The following is a 19174-nucleotide window of genomic DNA, read 5'->3' as shown; positions in this document are numbered from 1 at the left end:
TGTTCAGAACATTAGCTGGCTAGTGTCAGTACCATCTGTATAATTAGCATTGTTAACATTTTTCTGACTAATGTTGGGAGCCAATCTTTTCTCTGTGTTATATAGATCTTAGCAGAAAAGTTTTCTAATCTCTATCTTAGCCAACTCTGGACTTTAGTAATAAAAACAGCAGCAGCAACAACAAAAACTGAAAAACTACTTTAACATTTAAATAGTATTTAATATGTGCTATGCACTGTTTCTAAATGTTTTACATATATTAACTTATTTATTTCTCACAGAAACCATATGAAGTATAGATATTATGATTATATAGAGTTAGCACAGACTTCACAAGTTCACAGCCCCCAATAAGATTACTCTCACTTCAGACAACAGCCATAATTTCAAGCTGTTCCCAGGTCACCTGCACTTCTGACCAGCTGGCTACAATTCATGTATTACCATGGCCTTCTCAGGTTTGATAATTAACTAGGACTACTCCGAGAATTCAGGAAAGCCCTATACGTATGATCACAATTTTATTATAAAAGTTACAAATCAGGACCAGCCAAAAGAAGAAATTTATAGGGCAAGATCTGGGAGAGACCTGAATATGGCACTTTTGTGTCCTCTCCTTGTGGAATCAGGACACATCTCCCTTTCCAGCGCATTGGAGTGTTTGCCAGCCAGGAAACTCAACTGAACTTTGGTGTTCAGTATTTTTCTTAGGGTTTCATTACATAGGCAAGTTTGATTAAATTATTAGGGCACATGATTGAACTTAATTTCCAGCTCCCTTTTTCTCCATAAAGGTTGGATTGGTATCACGTGGCTCAGAGCCCCAATGCTCTGGTCACGTGGTTGATTTTTCTAGTGCCCAACCCCCATCCTGAGTCATCTTATTAGCCTGAACTCATATGTGATCCAAGGGACCCAAATAAGACATTCCTATCACTGGGAATATTCCAGAAGTTCATTGGGTACCTCCCAGTAACACAGGACAAAGATCTGCCAAATTATTTATTATAAAACATTGAATAATTAAGTATGGAAGAACTGGTAAAGCAGGGTTGAAGAAGGACCAAAAATGAGGGCCACTCCAGGAAATCCAGCAGCAGAGACTAGGGGATTGGCTTTTTCTTTTTTTTCTTTTCTTTTCTTTTTTTTTGAGACCAAGTCTCACTCTGGCACCCGGGCTGGAGTGCAGTGGCGCAATCTCAGCTCACTGCAACTTCCACCTCCCAGGTTCAAGCAATTCTCCTGCCTCAGCCTCCTGAGTAGCTGGGACTACAGGTGTGCGCCACTATGCCCAGCTAATTTTTGTATTTTTAGTAGAGATGGGGTGTCATCATGTTGGTTGGCCAGGATGGTCTCAATCTCTTGACCTTGTTATCCGCCCACCTCGGCCTCCCAAACTGCTGGGGTTACAGGCGTGAACCACCGTGCCTGGGGGATTGGCCTTTTCTAATTAGCTACTTGCATATGACTCAGCTTTATTCACTTTTTATTTCTAAGTGTCTTTGCTCAGGAGTCACATATGACAAGAGAAGAATCAGATTGGCATAGTGTGGATTACAGATTTAAATATGGTGGTGATAGTGGGAGTGCGTGTGTAGGGTATGGAGAGAGCTGCGATTTCCAGCCCCTGCAGGATCATATGAGGTTAGAGGAGTGGCAGTTCTTTAAAGGAAGGGTGGCTGGGTAGATTTTGTAGAATCCTTGAGAAATAGAATTACCGTTTGCATAGTTGAGCCATTGGAAACAATAACAGTGTCATTTTTAGAGAGGAATGATGGGAGGCACTGACCTAAGGGAATTTTCCTCTAAAGCATGGCTTTCATTTTTTCTAACCAAAGTGCATCATTACTGTTTCTCTTTTCCTTTCCTGGACACTAGATTTTAAATGATGCTATCTGCCAAAGTATATTTCTTTTTTTTGAGACAGAGTCTCACTCTGTAGCCCAGGCTGGAGTGCAGTGTCATGATCTTGGCTCACTGCAGCCTCTGACTCCCGGGTTCAAAGATTCTTTTGCCTCAGCCTCCCGAGTAGCTGGGATTACAAGCATACACCATCACGTCTAGCTAATTTTTGTATTTTTAATAAAGATGGGGTTTTGCCATGTTGGCTAGGCTGGCCTCAAACTCCTGATCTCAAGTGATCCACCTGCCTCAGCCTCCCAAAATGCTGGGATTACAAGCATAAGCCACTGTGCCTGGTGAAAAAAAATTTTTTTTCTTTCTTTTTCTTTTGAGATGGAGTCTCACTCTTTTGCCCAGGCTGGAGTGCAGTGGAATGATCTCGGTTCACTGCAACCTCTGCCTCCTAAGTTCAAGAGATTCTCCTGCATCAGCCTCCAGAGTAGCTGAGATTACAGGCATGAACCACCATGCCCAGCTAATTTTTGTATTTTTAGTGGAGATGGGGTTTCACCATGTTGGACCAGGCTGGTCTCGAACTCCTGACCTCAGGTGATCCTCCTGTCTCAGTCTCCCAAAGTTCTGGGGTTACAGGTGTGAGCCACCACACCTGGCCAATACTTCTTAAGTAATAATTTATTTCCTCATTTTTATGAATCAAGACTTCCTATCAATCTTTGATTCTATGAAATATGATTGCAGCTAAAAGCAAAAGAACCTGGTAGTCTAGTGTGCCTGTGGACTTTGCCACAGTAGTTGTTTACAAGTTTTTCTTTCCAAAAGCCTGGTAGAAAATAAACATTGCAGGCCAGGCACGGTGGCTCATGCCTGTAATCCCAGCTGAGGGATTTTGGGAGGCTGAGGCGGGCAGATCATGAGGTCAGGAGTTCAAGATCAGCCTGGCCAACATGGTGAAACCCCATCTCTACTAAAAATACAAAAAAAATTAGCTGGGCATGGTGGTGGGCACCTGTAATCCCAGCTACTCGGGAGGCTGAGGCAGGAGGATCGCTTGAAACTGGAAAGCAGGGGTTGCAGTGAGCCGAGATCGTGCCACGGCATCCCAGCCTGGGCAACAAGGATGAAACTCCGTGTCAAAAAATAAAGAAAGAAAGAAAATAAACATTACAGTAAATAAGTTCACAGATCTCCTTTTTTGTCTGTGCTATTCTTTGGACAACAGAATTTCTCTGCAGGAAGCAGTGGAGTAGTACAGCAGGTTCCTGAATAATGTCACTTCATTCAACCTTGTTTGATTATAATGCTGATGAAAATAAAAACTTGCTTCCTGACTGGGGCCACTGTCTCTGTGTGGAGTTTGCACATTCTCTCCATGTCTGCATGGGCTTTCTGCAGGTACATCAGTTTCCTCCCACATCCCGAAGATGTGGACTTTAGGTGAATTGGCATGTATAAATGGTCCCAGTCTGAGTGAGGGAGAGGGAGAGAGAGGAGAGAGAGAGAGAGAGAGAGAGAGAGAGAGAGAGAGTGTGTGTATCTGTGTGTGTATGTGGTGTATGCGTGTGTGTGCCCTGCAGTGGAATGGCATCCGATTCAGGGTTGGTTCCCACCTGGCACCCTGAGCTGCCCAGGATAGGCTCCAGCCACTCTCAACCTTGAACTGAAATAAGCAGGTAAATAATTATCTTACTTGTTTTAATCTTCCTTAAATGTATATACAGGTCACATTTATTTCATTGTGTAATATTAGAAGTGTTTTGGTCTTTATTTGTAAGTTTGGTGATGTTTTTGTGACCAGAAATATGCCATAGGAACTTCACCCTTGATTATATCAGTTAGCCTCTGGTAAAATTGGTTTTGTTATACATGGTTTTGCTTAAAGTTGTAGTTTCCAACAACCCATTGATGACATTCATTGAGGACTTACTGTACTGGAGAGCTAGGAAGGCTTTAGAAAGAATATCCAGGCTGGGTGTGGTGGCTCACACCTGTAATCCTAGCCCTTTGAGAGGCTGAGGCGGGTGGATCACTTGAGGTCAGGAGTTCAAGACCCACCTGGCCAACATGGTGAATCCCTGTCTCTACTAAAAATACAAAAATTAGCCAGGTGTGGTGGTGGGCACCTATAATCCTGGGTACTCGGGAGGCTGAGGCTGGAGAATCGCTTGAACCCAGGGGACGGAGGTTGCAGTAAGCTGAGATCACAACTTCACTCCAGCCTGGGTAAAAGAGTGAAACTCCATCTCAAAAAAGAAAAAATAAAATAAAATAAAAAATAAAGAAAACACCCAGCAGAGCTGCTGACCTCTCTGTTGACACAACACAGGGAGGTCAGGTGGCATCAGACTTCTGTCTAAACCATTTCAAAAGTCAGATCCATATGAAAGAGTTGGCAGCCCGTTTTTGCTTTTACATAAACCCAATGAGAGATATGTTTATTATTTTCTTTTAGTCATTTAAAAATTATTTTTCTAAGTGAATCATCAACTCATTTAGTCAAAAATCTCAGACATTAGTTGTTTGCTGCTGTATTTTTGGAAGAATCATACAGTTGGCTTTTTCTTTCCCCTTACATTCTTTCAGATAATTTCTTTTTCCTGATAATAAAAACAACTAGTATCCATGTAGTGACATTTGTCACAGTCGTTTTATATTTATTTTAAATAGACACTTGAGGATAAAAGGTTTTACTTGTATTCCCATTTAATAAATAACAAACTGAGTATCTCTCACCTGAGGGTTCTACCTGTGCATCTCCTATGATACTGCCTTAGCTCAACTTCATTACCTTTTTAAAAAGATATTTATTGAGTTGCAACTGACATGCAAAAAGGTGTAAATCTCTAAAGTTTACTATTTTTAAGATTTTGATACATGTATACAATTGTGAAACCATCACTGCATTAAAGATAGTGAATATACTCATCACCCCTGAAAGTTTTCTCATAGCCCTTTGTAGTCTGTGCTCCCCCAGCAACCACTGATCTGCTTTCTGCCATAGATTAGTTTGCATTTACTACAGTTTTATGTAAATGGAATTATATAATATGTACTTTTAAAAAATAATCTGGCCACTTTCACTCAGTGTAACTATTTTGAGGTTCATTTATGTTTTGCCTGTGTAAATAGTTAACTCCTTTTTATTGCTTAGTAGTAGTCCATTGTAGAGACATACCACAATTTATTTACCTATTTGCCTAGTGGGAGACATTGAGCTGCTTTTAGTTTTTTGGCTATTACAAATAAAGCTGCTATGAACATTCACATGCAAGTCTGTATGGACATATATTTTCTTTTCTCTTAGGTAAATATCTAGGAGTGGAATGACTAGATCATATGGTAGGTATATGTTTTTAAGAAACTGTCAAACTTTTCTAAAATAGTTGTATTTTTTATATTCCCATCAGCAGTATATGACATTTTCAGTTCTTCCACATCTTTGCAAACACTTGGTATGGTCGGTCTACTTAATTTTAGCCATTTTGATAGTATAATGATCATGGTTTTATTTTGTATTTGCCTAATGACTAATAATGTTGAGCATCTTTTTATGTACATGTTTCCATTCATATCTCTTTTTGGTAGAGTATCTGTTAAATCTTTTGTCTGCTTTTTACTGGTTTTTTAAATCGAGTTTTGAGAATTCTTTATATATTCTCCGTTTAAGTCTTTTATCAAATATATACTTTGCTAAGATTTTCTCCAAATCTGTGGCTTTTCCTGTCATTCTTTTAACAGTGTCTTTTGAAGAGCAGAAAGTTGTAATTTTGATGAAGTCCAGTTTATCAATTTGTTTTTTAATAGATCATGCTTTTGGTATTGTATCTAATAAATCTTTGCCTAACCCAGGATCACACAAAGATTCTTTCTGTTTCTTTCTAGAAGTTTTGTAGTTTTATGTTTTACATTTATGTGTATAATTCATTTTGTATTAATTTTTATATGTGGTGTGAAGTATGGAACTTAGTTCTTTATTGTGCTTACACATGGTCCCAATTGTCCTAGAACTGTTTGTTGAAATGCTATTCTTTTCTCCATTGCATTGCCTCACCTCTCATCTTTTGCCAAAAATCGGTTGTTTAAGCTGAGTGCAGTAGCACACACTGTAGTCCCAGCTATTCAGGTGGCTGAGGTTAGGGGTGGGTGAAAACTGCTTGAGCCCAGGAGTTAGAGTCCAGCCGGGGCAGCATAGCAAGAACCTGTTTCTAAAAAACAAACAAACAAAAAACGCCTCAAGTAGTTTGTATAAGTGTGAGTTTACTTTTGGACTCTCTATTATGATACACTGATCTATTTGTCTTTATGCCAGTACCATGCTATTTTGATTACCATAAAATTATAATAATTATTTCAATCAGGTAGTGTTAGCCCTCCAACTTATTTCTTCTTTTTCAAGTTGTTTTGGCTGTTTCAGGTCCTTGAATAAACTTGTCAATTTCTACAAAAAAGCCTGGTGAGACTTTGAATAGGATTGCATTGAATCTGTAGATGAGTTTGAGAGAGCTGACATCTTCAAAATACTGATGTTCTTTCAACCCATAAACAAAGTACATCTCTCCATTTATTTAGGAAATACAGTTTCTCTGAGTATTATTTTTTATTCTTCAGTGTATAGAACTTTCTCATCTTTTGTCAGATTTATTACTAAGTAGTTCATAGTTTTTTATGCTATTGTATATGGTATTTTTAAAAAATCATGGTAAAATACATATAACAAAATTTACTATGCAAATGGTATTTTAAAATAATTTCTGATTGTTGCTTACATACAGAAATGTAATTGATTTTTATATATTGATTTTATATTCTAAACTAAAAATCTATATTCTATGAAGTGCTAAACTCATTTAGGAGATTTCATCACTTTTCCATAGACAATAATGTTTGTCTGCCAATAAAGACAGTTTTACTTCTTTTCCAATCTGATACTTTTTTTTTCCTTTTTCTTGCCTGATTGCCTTGGCGCCCGGCCATTTCTGATCTTAGAAAACATTCAGTCTTTCACCATTAAATATAATGTTGGGCCAGGTGTGGTGGCTCATGCCTGTAATCCCAGCACTTTGGGAGGCCAAGGCGGGTGGATCATGAGGTCAGGAGTTCGAGATCAGCCTGGCCAACATTGTGAAACCCCATTTCTACTAAAAATACAAAAATTAGCTGGGCGTGGTGGCGGGTGCCTGTAATCCCAGCTACTCGGGAGGCTGAGGCAGGAGAATCGCTTGAACCCTGGAGGTGGAGGTTGCAGTGAGCCAAGATTATGCCATTGCACTCCAGTCTGGGCAACAGAGTGAGACACTGTCTCAGAAAAATAAATAAATAAAATAAAAATAAATGTTAAAAAATATATATATATATATATATATATATATATATATATATATATATATATAATGTTGGCTGTGGGGTTTTTGTAGTGCCTCTCCTGGTTTGCTGAGTCTTTATCAGGCATAGATGCTGGATTTTTTCAAATGCGTTTTCTGTGTTTATTGAGATGATTGCATGGTTTTTCTGTTTGTTTGTTAATTTGATAAATTACAGTGACTGAGTTTTGAGTGTAAAGCTAACCCTGCATTCTTGGGATAAGTCCCCTTGGTCATAATGTATTATCCTTTCACTATGTTGTTGGATTAGATTTGCTAAAATTTTGTTTTAAATTTTTATGTCTTTGTTCATGAAGGATACTGGTTTGTAGTTTTCTTAAAATGTCTTTGTTTTTGATATCAGGATAATGTTTGTCTCATAGGTTGAATTATGAAGTATTCCTTTGAAGTTTTTTTGAAGAGTTCATGTAGAATTGGTATTATTTTTTCTTAAATATTTGATAGAATTCAGCAGTGAAGCTAACTGAGCTTAGAGTTTTCTTTGTGGGAAGGTTTTTAATTATAGTGTCAATTTCTTTAATAGGTATAAGGCTGTTCAAGTTATTTATTTCTTGAGTGAGCTTGGGTACTTTGTGTCTTTCAAGAAATTTGTCTATTTCACCTGTGTTGTCAAATTTACTGGTATATGTCAATAAAATTCCCTTATTCTAATGTCTGTAAAATCCGTAATAATGTCTCATTACTGATCTTAATAATTTGTGTCTTCTTTTTTTTACTGATTGGTCATATTAGATCTTTGTTAATTTTACAGAACCAGTGTTTGGTTTTATTGATTTTTCTCTGGTTTCTATTTCATTGATTTCCACTTTGATTTGATTATTTTCTTTCATCTGCTACTTTGGGTATAATTTGCTCTTTTATTTTTTAGTTTGGTAAGGTGGAAACTAAGGTCACCAATATGAGACCTTTCTTCTTTTCTAATACAGAATTTAGTGCTGTAAATCTCCCTTAACTACTGCTTTAGAGGCATTTCCCAAATTCTGGTGTATTGTGTTTTTTTTTTTTTTCTCTCTTTTCCAACTGATTTATTAGTAGCACAGACAGAATAAAAATACCTAGAATGGAGACACAGTTAATGGCAAATGTTCTATTACTTTTTTTCCTGATACAATCTTCAATAACTTAGTATCCCTTAATAATATGTTCTAATTTGAGAGATTCTTTTTGCCCTGGAAATGCATACCTTTAAAATCTGTTTTAGATCTTAGATCCATCCAGTATTGGTTTATCATTATATTGGATGAAATGTTGTGCTTCTATTTTCACTTAGCTCAGAATATTTTATATTTCCTTTTTGACATCTTTAGTTCCACAAGTTATTTAGAAGCAAGTTATTTAGTTTCCAAATATTCGGAGATTTTTAAAGACTTTTTTGGTTATTGATCTCTAATTTAATTCCCTTGTGATCTGAGATCATACTTATGTGACTTGAATCCTTTAAAAAATTTTAAGATTTTTTTCTTTTGTGTCCTACAACATGGTCTATCATGTTAAGTATTCCATGTGCACTTGTAACTGTTCTGTTGGGTGGAGATTTCTATAAATGTAAATCAGGTCTGTTTTTGTTGTTTTGCATTTTTTTTTCTTCAACTTTTAAGTTCCAGGGTACATGTGCACGATGTGCAGGTTTGTTATATAGGTAAATGTGTGCCATGGTGGTTTTCTGCACAGATATCCCGTCACCTAGGTGTTTAGCCCTGCAGCCATTAGCTGTTCTTCCTGATGAACACACGTGTCTATGTGTTCTCATCATTGAGCTCTCACTTACATGTGAGAACATGCACTGTTTGGTTTTCCGTTCTTGTGTGAGTTTGCTGAGGACAACAGCTTCCAGCTCTATTCATGTCCCTGCAAAGGACATGATCTCATTCCTTTTTATGGCTACATAGTATTCCATGGTATATATGTACCACATTTTCTTTATCCAGTCTTTCATTGATGGGCATTTGGGTTGATTCCATGTCTTTGCTATTGTGAATAGTGCTGCGATGAACATACATGTGCATTTATCTTATAATAGAATGGTTTATATACACCCAGTAATGAGATTGCTAGGTCAAATGGTATTTCTGCTTCTTGATCTTTGAGGAATTGCCACAGTGTCTTCCACAATGGTGAACTAATTTATATTCCCACCAACAATGTAAAAGTGTTCCTTTTTCTCTGCAACCTTGCCAGCATCTGTTGTCTCTTGACTTTTTAGTAATTGCCATTCTGACTGGTATGAGATGGTATCTCATTGTGGTTTTGATTTGCATATCTCTAATGATCAGTGATGTTGAGCTTTTTTTCATATGTTTGTTGGTTGCATGAATATCTTCTTTTGAAAAGTATCTGTTCACGCCCTTTGCCCACTTTTTAATGGGGTTGTTTATTTTATCTTTGTAAATTTGTTTAAGTTCCTTGAGGACTCTGGATATTAGACCTTTGTCAGACGGATAGATTGCAAACATATTCTCCCATTCTGTACCATTCAGGACATAGGCACAGGCAAAGGTTTCATGATAAAAATGCCAAAAGCAAATGCAACTAAAGCAAAAATTGACAAATGGGATATAATTAAAGAGCCTCTGTACAGCAAAAGTAACTATCATCAGAGTGAACAGGCAACCTACAGAATGGGAGAAAATCAGGTCATGTTGGATGATGGTATTGTTCGAGTCTACATATCTTTGTCGATTTTCTGCCTACTTGTTCCATCTTTTTTTTTTTTTTTTTGAGATGGAGTCTCGCTCTGTTGCCTAGGCTGGAGTGCAATGGCGTGATCTCGGCTGACTGCAACCTCCTCCTCCTGGGTTCAGGCAATTCTCCTGCCTCAACCTCCTGAGTAGCTGAGATTACAGGTGTGTGCCACCATGCCTGGCTAGTTTTTGGATTTTTAGTAGAGACAGGGTTTCACCATGTTGACTGGTCTTGAACTCCTGACCTCAAGTGATCTGCCCTCCTCAACCTCACAAAGTGCTGGAATTACAGGCATGAGCCAGTGCACCTGGCCTGCCTACTTGTTCTATCAGTTGTTAGAGAGGAGTATTTAAGTGTCCAGTTGTAACTGTGGATTTACCTATTTTTCCTTGTAGTTTCTGCTTCATGTATTTTGAAGCCCTGTTACTAGGTCCGTAAAGATTTAGGATGATTATTTCTTGGTGATTAACTGACTTCTTCAACATTATGAAATGACCTGCCTTATCCTTGGTGGTAGTCTTTGCTCTGAAATCTATTTTGATAAAAATATAGCTGTCTTTTGACTGTATTTAGTTTGGAATGTCTTTTTCCATCTCTCTACATTTAATCTATTTGTATTTTTATATTTAAAGTGTATTTTCTATAGGCACATATAGTTGGATCCTATCTATATATGTATATTTTGCAATGTGACAATATCTGTTAATTGCATTATTTAGACCATTTATGTTTGGTGTGATTATTAATATGATTAATCAAATATGATTAATATGATTGTTAATGTAAGATAATTTAGGTTAGTCCATTATCTTGCTATTTGTTTTCTGTTTGTCCCATCTGTTCTTTAATTCCTTTTCCTACCTTTTCTGCTTTCTTTTGGATTAATTGAGCATTTTTTTATAATTCAATTATGTCTTCTTTGTTGGCTTATTAGCTATATCTGGTATTTTAGTGGTTGCGTTAGGAGATAAAGATATGTATCTTTAACTCATCACAGTCTTTTTTTTTTTTTTTTTTTGAGACAGAGTCTTGCCCTGTAACCCAGGCTGGAGTGCAGTGGTGCAGTCTTGGCTCACTACAATCTCTGCCTCTTGGGTTCAAGAGATTCTCGTGCCCCAGCCTCCTGGGTAGCTGGAATTACAGGTGCATGCCACTAGGCCCAGCTCATTTTTGTATTTTTAATAGAGACGGGGTTTTGCCATGTTGATCAGGCTTGTCTCGAACTCCTGACCTCAGGTGATCCACCTACCTCAGCTTCCCAAAGTGCTGTTGTTACAGATGTGAGCCACTGCACTGGGCCTACTTTCAAGACATTTTATACCATGTCGCATGTAGTATAAGAAGCTTCCAGTAGTGTATTTTCATTTCCCTCTCTCAATCTTAGATTTTACTCCTTGCACTGTGGCTTGGAAATTCAAGTCCATAAGCTGGGGCAGTTGTGGAATTTCCCTCATTTGTTTCGCATCTCTCAAGAAACATTGTCCTCTGTAGGCTGATATCCAGTGTCTGATGATGACCATTATTTCATATGTTGTCTTTTTTGGGAGGGGTAATTTTAATTCAGGAGGGAGGGTAAATTCCATCTCTGGTACTTCAGCTTACCCTGAAACAGAAGTGTCAGCTGAATCATCTTTTGCTTGGGCTGTTGTTCTTCATATACTGTTATTCTTGGCCCAGCCTAGCTCTACTGCTATGTATCTTTCACTTGGTTCCAGATCTGACGAGGTCTCTGCTTACATTTTTCAGTGGTTTCCCATTTTTCCCCCATATGTGAAACAAACAAGTTAGGACATCAGATTTCTGGGTGTAAGAAATATTCTTGGCCGGGCGCGGTGGCTCAAGCCTGTAATCCCAGCACTTTGGGAGGCTGAGACGGGCGGATCACGAGGTCAGGAGATCGAGACCATCCTGGCTAACACGGTGAAACCCCGTCTCTACTAAAAAATACAAAAAACTAGCCGGGCGAGGTGGCGGGCGCCTGTAGTCCCAGCTACTCGGGAGGCTGAGGCAGGAGAATGGCGTAAACCCGGGAGGCGGAGCTTGCAGTGAGCTGAGATCCGGCCACTGCAATCCAGCCTGGGCGACAAAGCGAGACTCCGTCTCAAAAAAAAAAAAAAAAAAAAAAGAGAAATATTCTTAAATGGAAGCTGGAGAAATAAAGATACTGTTAAAAATGTTACAAGTAAATACTTGTATAGCAATAAATTGTAATCGTATGTTATTTTGAAAGAATAAATACTGGCTTTCCTGTTGGTCAGATAACCCTTCAGTTTGTGTAGGAGTAGCAATAAGCTTACATCACAATTGCTGTCTCATTTGATATTCAACAAAATAAGATACCAAAAGCTTAGTAATTTCTGGTGAAAAAAAATTATAGAAAATGTTGGCTCTGCGTGGTGACTCATGCCTGCAATTCCAGCCCTTTGGGAGGATGAGGTGGGAAGATCACTTAAGCCCCAGAGGTTGAGGCTACAGTGAGCTATGATCATGCCACTGTACTTCAGCCTGGGTGAGAACGAAACCCTATCTCTAAAAAAAAGAAAGAAAATCTCAATGATTTTTTTTTTCATGTTTATCTGTGAGATGTTAGTCAGATGCATTGAAATTAAATGTCCATCTGTAATCTCAAAATGAATTACCTTATCTGGGAGAAAAGAGTAATATGTACACATAAATAAAAATCTGATGATATTTTATTTTATTATATTGTATTTTTTGATGGAGTCTCACTCTCTTGCCCAGACTGGAGTGCAGTGGCATGATCTTGGCTCACTGCAACCTCTGCCTCCCAGGTTCAAGCGATTCTCCTGCCTCAGCCTCCCGAGTAGCTGGGACTACAGGTACACACCATGAAGCCCAGCTAATTTTTTGTATTTTTAGTAGAGATGGGGTTTCATCATGTTGGCCAGGCTGGTCTTGAACTCCTGACCTCATATGATCTGCCCGCCTTGACCTCCCAAAGTGCTGGGATTACAGGTGTAAGCCACTGTGCCTGGCCCTGATGATATTTTATATCTTGAGAGCTTATTTATATTTTAATGCTGTAGTTCTCTGTTATTCCTTATCTACCTTTGTGGTATTGGCCCCAGAAGGTAGTGTTTTTCTCCTACAATTTATGTAAACAATTCTGTGTTAAAAATTTACTGAGTACCTTCCGTATACCAGGCATTGTGCTAGATGAGTTGAGCATACAAGGTCCATGCTTATTTCTCTGATCTACTTGTTTTCCATCATTCCACACCACATCTCCTCTGGAAGTGCAATGCTATATGGGCATTTCTTAGGAAATGTTATTCTTTTTCATCCCATGGTGCTTTCATATATGCTGTTTTCTCTGTTCATCTTTCTCCTTTGTTGATCTATTTGAAACTCAATTGATCATTTCTTTAAGACATCTTCCCTGAAAACCACAGTCTAGGTTAGGTGTCTTCTTCTGTGTTCCTACAGCCCCTATCTCTTCACAGCCATTAGCACACTAAATGCAAAGATCTGTTCCACTGCCTGTTTTCCCATCAGACTGCTGGAGTGCAGCATTTTATATGATTTTATCTCTTAATACTTAGCACAGGGCCTGGCCCAGAGTAGGAATGCAGCACACAAAAATGTGTCCTTGGCTGTTTGATTGTGTGATCTTAGATAAGTTGTTTGGCCTACCTAGCACTTCAGAGCTCCTAGGTTCTCTTACTGCTCTGCAGCCATGCTGTCAGACTTCTCTAACCTGGCTCTACTAACCTTGTAGCTGCTCTATAGGTGGTCTTTAATAGCATGTCCTGTTAGGCCCTGGGAGACCTGGTTTTTGCCTGGTAGCCTAGTGAGTCTATCACATGAGGCCTAGGCCAGATTATTTTTGCAGCATTGGCTCAGGGTTTGATAATGACATCAGATTAGAAAATGAAGACCTCTACCTCACTGTAGTTCCAGATGAGTACTAGTGGGAACCAGAAGGAAGCTACTTAAAGAGACAATTCACAGTTCCAGGTCACACACTATCTTTAGGAAGGGCCACTTTGGAAGGATTTCATAGCTGCCTTGGAGTGCTGTTATCCAGAGTAGACAAATAAGAAGCTGGGTTTTGTGATGCCTTTTCTGATTCTGTCAGTCACTCCTTTCTCTGTGCTACCACATTACCTTATATATCCCTGTGACCTAGCATTTATCACACTATATTATATTCATTTGTTTCCTTGTATATTCCCCTCTCTAGAAGAGAGCCCTTGAGGATGGAGTTCATGCAGATTCACCTCTGTGCTGGTTAACTCATCCTTTACCTGCTAGAGTAGAAGCCAATACAAGCTTAGTGAATGAATGAATGAATGAATGGGTGATAATAATCATAGATTTTTTTTTTACAATTACAGTATGCTAGGAGCTTCCCTTTACTACATTTTTATGATGTGAAAACTCTGATTTTCATCATTTTGGCGGTGAAAAAAATGAGGCACAAAAGATTAAGTAATTTGCCCATGGTCTTACATCTAGTAAGTGGCAAATTGCAAATTCAAATCAAGACACCTGGTTTCAAAGTTCACATTCTTTTTTTTTTTTGAGACAGGATCTTCTCTATCACTCAAGGTGGAGTACAGTGGCACAATCTTGGCTCACTCTAGCCTCAACTCCAGGTGATCCTCCCACCTCAGCCTCCCAAGTAGCTGGGACTACTGGTGCGTGCCATCACACACAGCTAATTTTGTTTATTTTTTGTAAAGACGAGGTCTCACTTTGTTGCCCAGGCTGGTCTTGAACTCCTGGCCTCAAGCGATCCTCCTGCCTTGGCCTCCCAAAGTATTAGGATTATAGGTGTGAGCCACCGTGCTTGGCCAGAGCTCACATTCTTAACCACTGTGCTGTATCTGACTAGCTGACTAAAGGCTAAGTGACCAACTAACAGCTGTGTGAAGCAGGGGCAAAGAAAGTACTGGCAACCTTCCTGCCAGACCTCATTCTCTTGAGATGTGGATTTGAAACCACAAAAGTAGATGAGGGCTTCGTCTGGAGGCACCACAGGTCCACTATGGGAAAAAGATACTGATTCAGGAATCAATTTACTATTACTTATTCCTTCCCTGGCAAGAGAAAAGATTGGCCAAGGCCAAGTGTTTGCCTTGGCACATCCCTGGATGTATTGCTATAGCTCAAGTGCTAGGGAGTAATACTGTTCCTTCTGCCTGGTATGCCCTTCCCCTAAATGTCCACATGGGTCGCACCTTTTATTTCATTTTCTGCTCAAATATCACTTCATCAGAGAGGCCTTCCCTGATCTGACCTCATACAATATAGGACTATTTTTTATCCCCTTAACCCCTTATGGCTTAATTGTTTTTCATTATACTTTTCACCATCTGACATGTAATTATTTGTTTATAGTGTTTTACATTGTCTCTCTCCACCAGAATATAAGCACCGTGGGATCTGTGACTCTGTTTTGTGTATTGTTGTATCTTTACCTTCTAGAGTGATGCCTGGCAAGTAGCAGCTGCTCAACAAATGTTTTTTCCCCCTAATGAATATATTATTTTGGAGTTTGAGACCACTTGTTTTCAAGGACCTTTGTCATTTGGTGTCAGCAATACCTCATTCTCCTTGACCCTGTATATAACTCTTGAACTCCAGACAAACTAGAGTCTCTGAGCATGCTTCATTCACATCTTACAGCTCTTTGTCTTTGTTCATGATTCTTTCTTCTGGCAGATCTGCATCTCTGCCCATCCAGATTCTGACCAGTCCTTAATATCTACCCCTTTTTGAATGAAGGTACATAGAAGAAAAAATTACTACTGAGTTTGTATTAAATCCTAGGCATCTTCAAACACATTAACTCATTTAATTCAACAACTAGGGGAGACAGATATTGCTAAATTGTAAGCTACATGGGAGTAGGGATCTCCCTCTTGATCATTGCTCTATTCCCAGTGCGTGGTCTCAGAATAGAATGAAATAAATGCTTGTTGAATAGCAAAATGAATACTTTACAGAAGGGGAAATTGAGGTTTATAATGGTTAAGTGATTTACACAAGCTAGTTCATGGCAGATAGGATAGGCAAGGTCTTCCAGGTTCAAATTCAGTGTTTTTTGTAATATATCCTAAAATAAAAAATCAGTGTTCTAAAATGCCAGGGGTTTGGCAGTCTTTAATACCTTTAGTTTTTGTAGCTACCTCAGAATAAAACAGGAGGTTTTATTGATTTTTACATGAAAATTGTTCTCAAACATAAAAGGTCCGTTCCTATCTATAAAACATAGTGTGGAGACCAGGGTATATCTTTGCTACCCAAGATGCTAACTGAACATCAGTTTCTGGGATTCTTTATGGATATGTGTCATAAGTACTTTTTAATTTTTTTTATACCTTCCCCTTTTACCTCCATAAGAAGTCTGTGGGGGTAAGTGATACTTTTAGTGAGAAAACATAATATAAATACTGATAAGATGGACAACAAGTGATCCAGGACCCACAGATTGCCATCATTTGTTCATTTGAAGAAGATACTAGAGGTTGTATTTATATTGTACTTATTTTTAACTCATTGTTTAATTTTTATGTATGTTTTACAGTCTAATGTTAGTAAATGAATCTAATTTATAAACACATGTACATATATTGGCAATGTGTGTACAAAGGTTTTTTACAGGTAGATTATGTCATTAAAAAGATTGGAGATGGCCAGGCCTGGTGGCTCATGCCTGTAATCCCAGCACTTTGGGAGGCCAAAGTGGGCGGATCATGAGGTCGGGAGATCGAGACCATCCTGGCCAACATGGTGAAATGTTGTCTCTACTAAAAATACAAAAATTAGCTAGGCATGGTGGCACTTGCCTGTAATCCCAGCTACTCAGGAGGTTGAGGCAGGAGAATCGCTTGAACCTGGGAGGTGGAGGTTGCAGTGAGCTGAGATTGTACCATTGCACTCCAGCCTGGCGACATAGTGAGAGTCCGTCTCAAAAAAAAAAAAAAAAAAAAAGACTGGAGTTAAGTCACCCTGTGTGTCTCTCTTATTAAGGATGGTTTGTTGTATAGAACTCCAGGGGTTAGCCTTCTCTGATTGGGTGTAGCATTGTTTGTCATTTTGCCCAGAGATATAGTCTTTGATCTGGCTAGGGGCCACATGGACAGGCTCAGGGGATGGGAGACTTATGACGTTAGGACATTGGCTCTCGCTTGCATGTCCTACTGGGATTTGGACATATGAGTCATTTGGAGTCTGTATCTGTGGTAAGCTCTCTTTGCCAAATTCTGCAGCCTGTCACTAATAGCCACAGCTCTCTGTACTTGCTGTTGCCTTCTTCCTCACTCCGGCCCAGGGATTCTTCCCATTTTCTCTTTTGGAATGAGAAAACAGAACAAGACTTTTAACTTTTAGGTGCTTGAACCTTGTGGACAGGAAGCCCTGATATATCAGCTGGTCTTTTGAATGAGATCTTCATGCTGGAACTCAGGGTTGCTATCTGAGATACAGATGTTATAGAGGATACAGCTCATCCTGGCTCGTTTTGTTCAGACTATAGTGACTCCAGGTGGACGCCGTGCTGCCAAACGCTACCTAGATAGGGCATCTGCCTAGGTAACAGAATGATATATACAGATAAAAACAACAACAACAACAAACAAACCAAAACCATCTTAAGGTTTGGTTTGACATGCTGAAGTTATTATCCTTTTCCCCTACAACTTAGCTATATAGGAGCTGATTATTCTAGAGTCCATCTTCATTGGAGTGTATTGGCCCCCTTAGAGACTATGTGCCTCACTTAATGCAGTGCTTAGAATAGTGGTTCTCAGCTAGGGGCAGTTTTTCCCTTCCATGGGACACTGAACAATATCTGGAGGCATTTTTTAATTGTCATGAGTGGCAGCATGTTACTGGCATCTATGTCATTAAACATCCTGCAATGCATAGGACAGCCTCCACAATGAAGAATTGTCTCATCTCAAATGTCATTGGTGCAGAGGCTCAGAAACCCTGGTCTAGAGTGACTTCTGCCTGTCACCACTGTGGTGTAGGGTGCTGATAGGGGAGTTTCTGCATGCCAAGATTCTATGCCCAGACTTGTATCAAGGCATCCTCCCAGTAGACAAAAGGCCCTTGATGCACTGCTGGCTTCAGGCCTTCTAGCAATAAAAAAGTAGCCTTCTTTCCACTATACTCTAGGCAGAAAGGCCCCTTTGTGCTGGATGAGGTCGAGTTCCCTTGGCAGCAGTGGCAGGAGTATGTTGTTCTCTGCACTTTACAGGCTAGCACTTGTCTGTCTGCCTCATATCTGTGTATCACTCGCTTATGCCTTCATTACCTGACACTCCAGACCATAGTAAATGATAACATCTGCAATGCATTAGGATATATATTAATTTTCAGGAATAATACATTCTAGTCCATTTAACTTCCCTCAGCTTTTTTTTTTTTTTTTTTTTTTTTGAGTCAAAGTCTTGCTCTGTCACCCAGGCTGGAGTACAGTGTTGCAATCTTGGCTCACTGCAACCTTTGTCTTCCAGGCTTAAGTGATCCTCTCACCTCAGCCTCCTGAGTAGCTAGGACTATAGCATGTACTACCACACCTGCCTAATTTTTTGGTATTTTTTTTTTTAGAGATGGGTTTTGTCTTGTTTCCCAGGTTGGCCTTGAATTCCTGGGCTCAAGCAATCTACCTGTCTCACCCTCCCTATGTGCTGGGATTATAGGCATGAGCCAACAAGTCCATCCCTCAACACCTTTTTTTGTTTTTGAGGCGGAGTTTTGCTCTGTTGCCCAGGCTGGAGTGCAGTGGTGAGATCTCAGCTCACTGCAACCTCCGCCTCCTGGGTTCAAGTGATCCTTCCACCTCAGCCTCCCAAGTAGCTGGGATTACAGGCATGTGACACCATGCCTGGCTAATTTTTGCATTTTTAGTAGAGACAGGGTTTCACCATGTTGGCCAGGGTGGTCTCAAACTCTCCTGACCTCAAAGTGATCCACCCACCTCGGCCTCCCAAAGTAGTGGGATTACAGGTGTGAGCTACCTTTTTTTTTTTTTTTTTTGAGACAACCTCAGTCTGTCGCCAGGCTGGAGTGCAGTGGCACGGTCTTAGCTCACTGCAACCTCTGCCTCCTGGGTTCAAGTGATTCTCGTGCCTTAGCCTCCCAAGTAGTTGGGATCACAGGCATGCACCACCCCTCAACACTAATTTAATCCCAGCTCTGTCATCCTTCTTTTCTCAACGGTATGTCTTGGAAATTATCTTTTTCTTCCAACATATTCTAGTCTGGGAATTAGAAAT

General features: G+C 39.4%; 1 protein-coding gene across 4 annotated transcripts in view; it reads left to right on the top strand.

Annotated features, from left to right (window-relative positions):
• The window catches only part of STIM1 (stromal interaction molecule 1), a 216861-nt gene that overhangs the window by 156404 nt on the left and 41283 nt on the right, over positions 1-19174 (top strand). Inside the window, exon 2 of one of the 4 annotated variants that reach the window (XM_023209592.1) lies at positions 5165-5199. The exons of the other annotated variants lie outside the window; for them this stretch is intronic. Within the exon in view, the coding sequence (XP_023065360.1) occupies positions 5184-5199 (16 nt within the window). The 5' untranslated portion in view covers positions 5165-5183. The remainder of the gene's footprint in view (positions 1-5164; positions 5200-19174) is intronic. 4 annotated transcript variants of the gene reach the window in all.

This window comes from Piliocolobus tephrosceles, chromosome 13 (assembly GCF_002776525.5).
Source record: "Piliocolobus tephrosceles isolate RC106 chromosome 13, ASM277652v3, whole genome shotgun sequence".
NCBI classification, from domain to species: domain Eukaryota; kingdom Metazoa; phylum Chordata; class Mammalia; order Primates; family Cercopithecidae; genus Piliocolobus; species Piliocolobus tephrosceles.
Note: the sequence above shows the minus strand (reverse complement) of the source record. Positions and strands in the feature narration are given on the sequence as shown.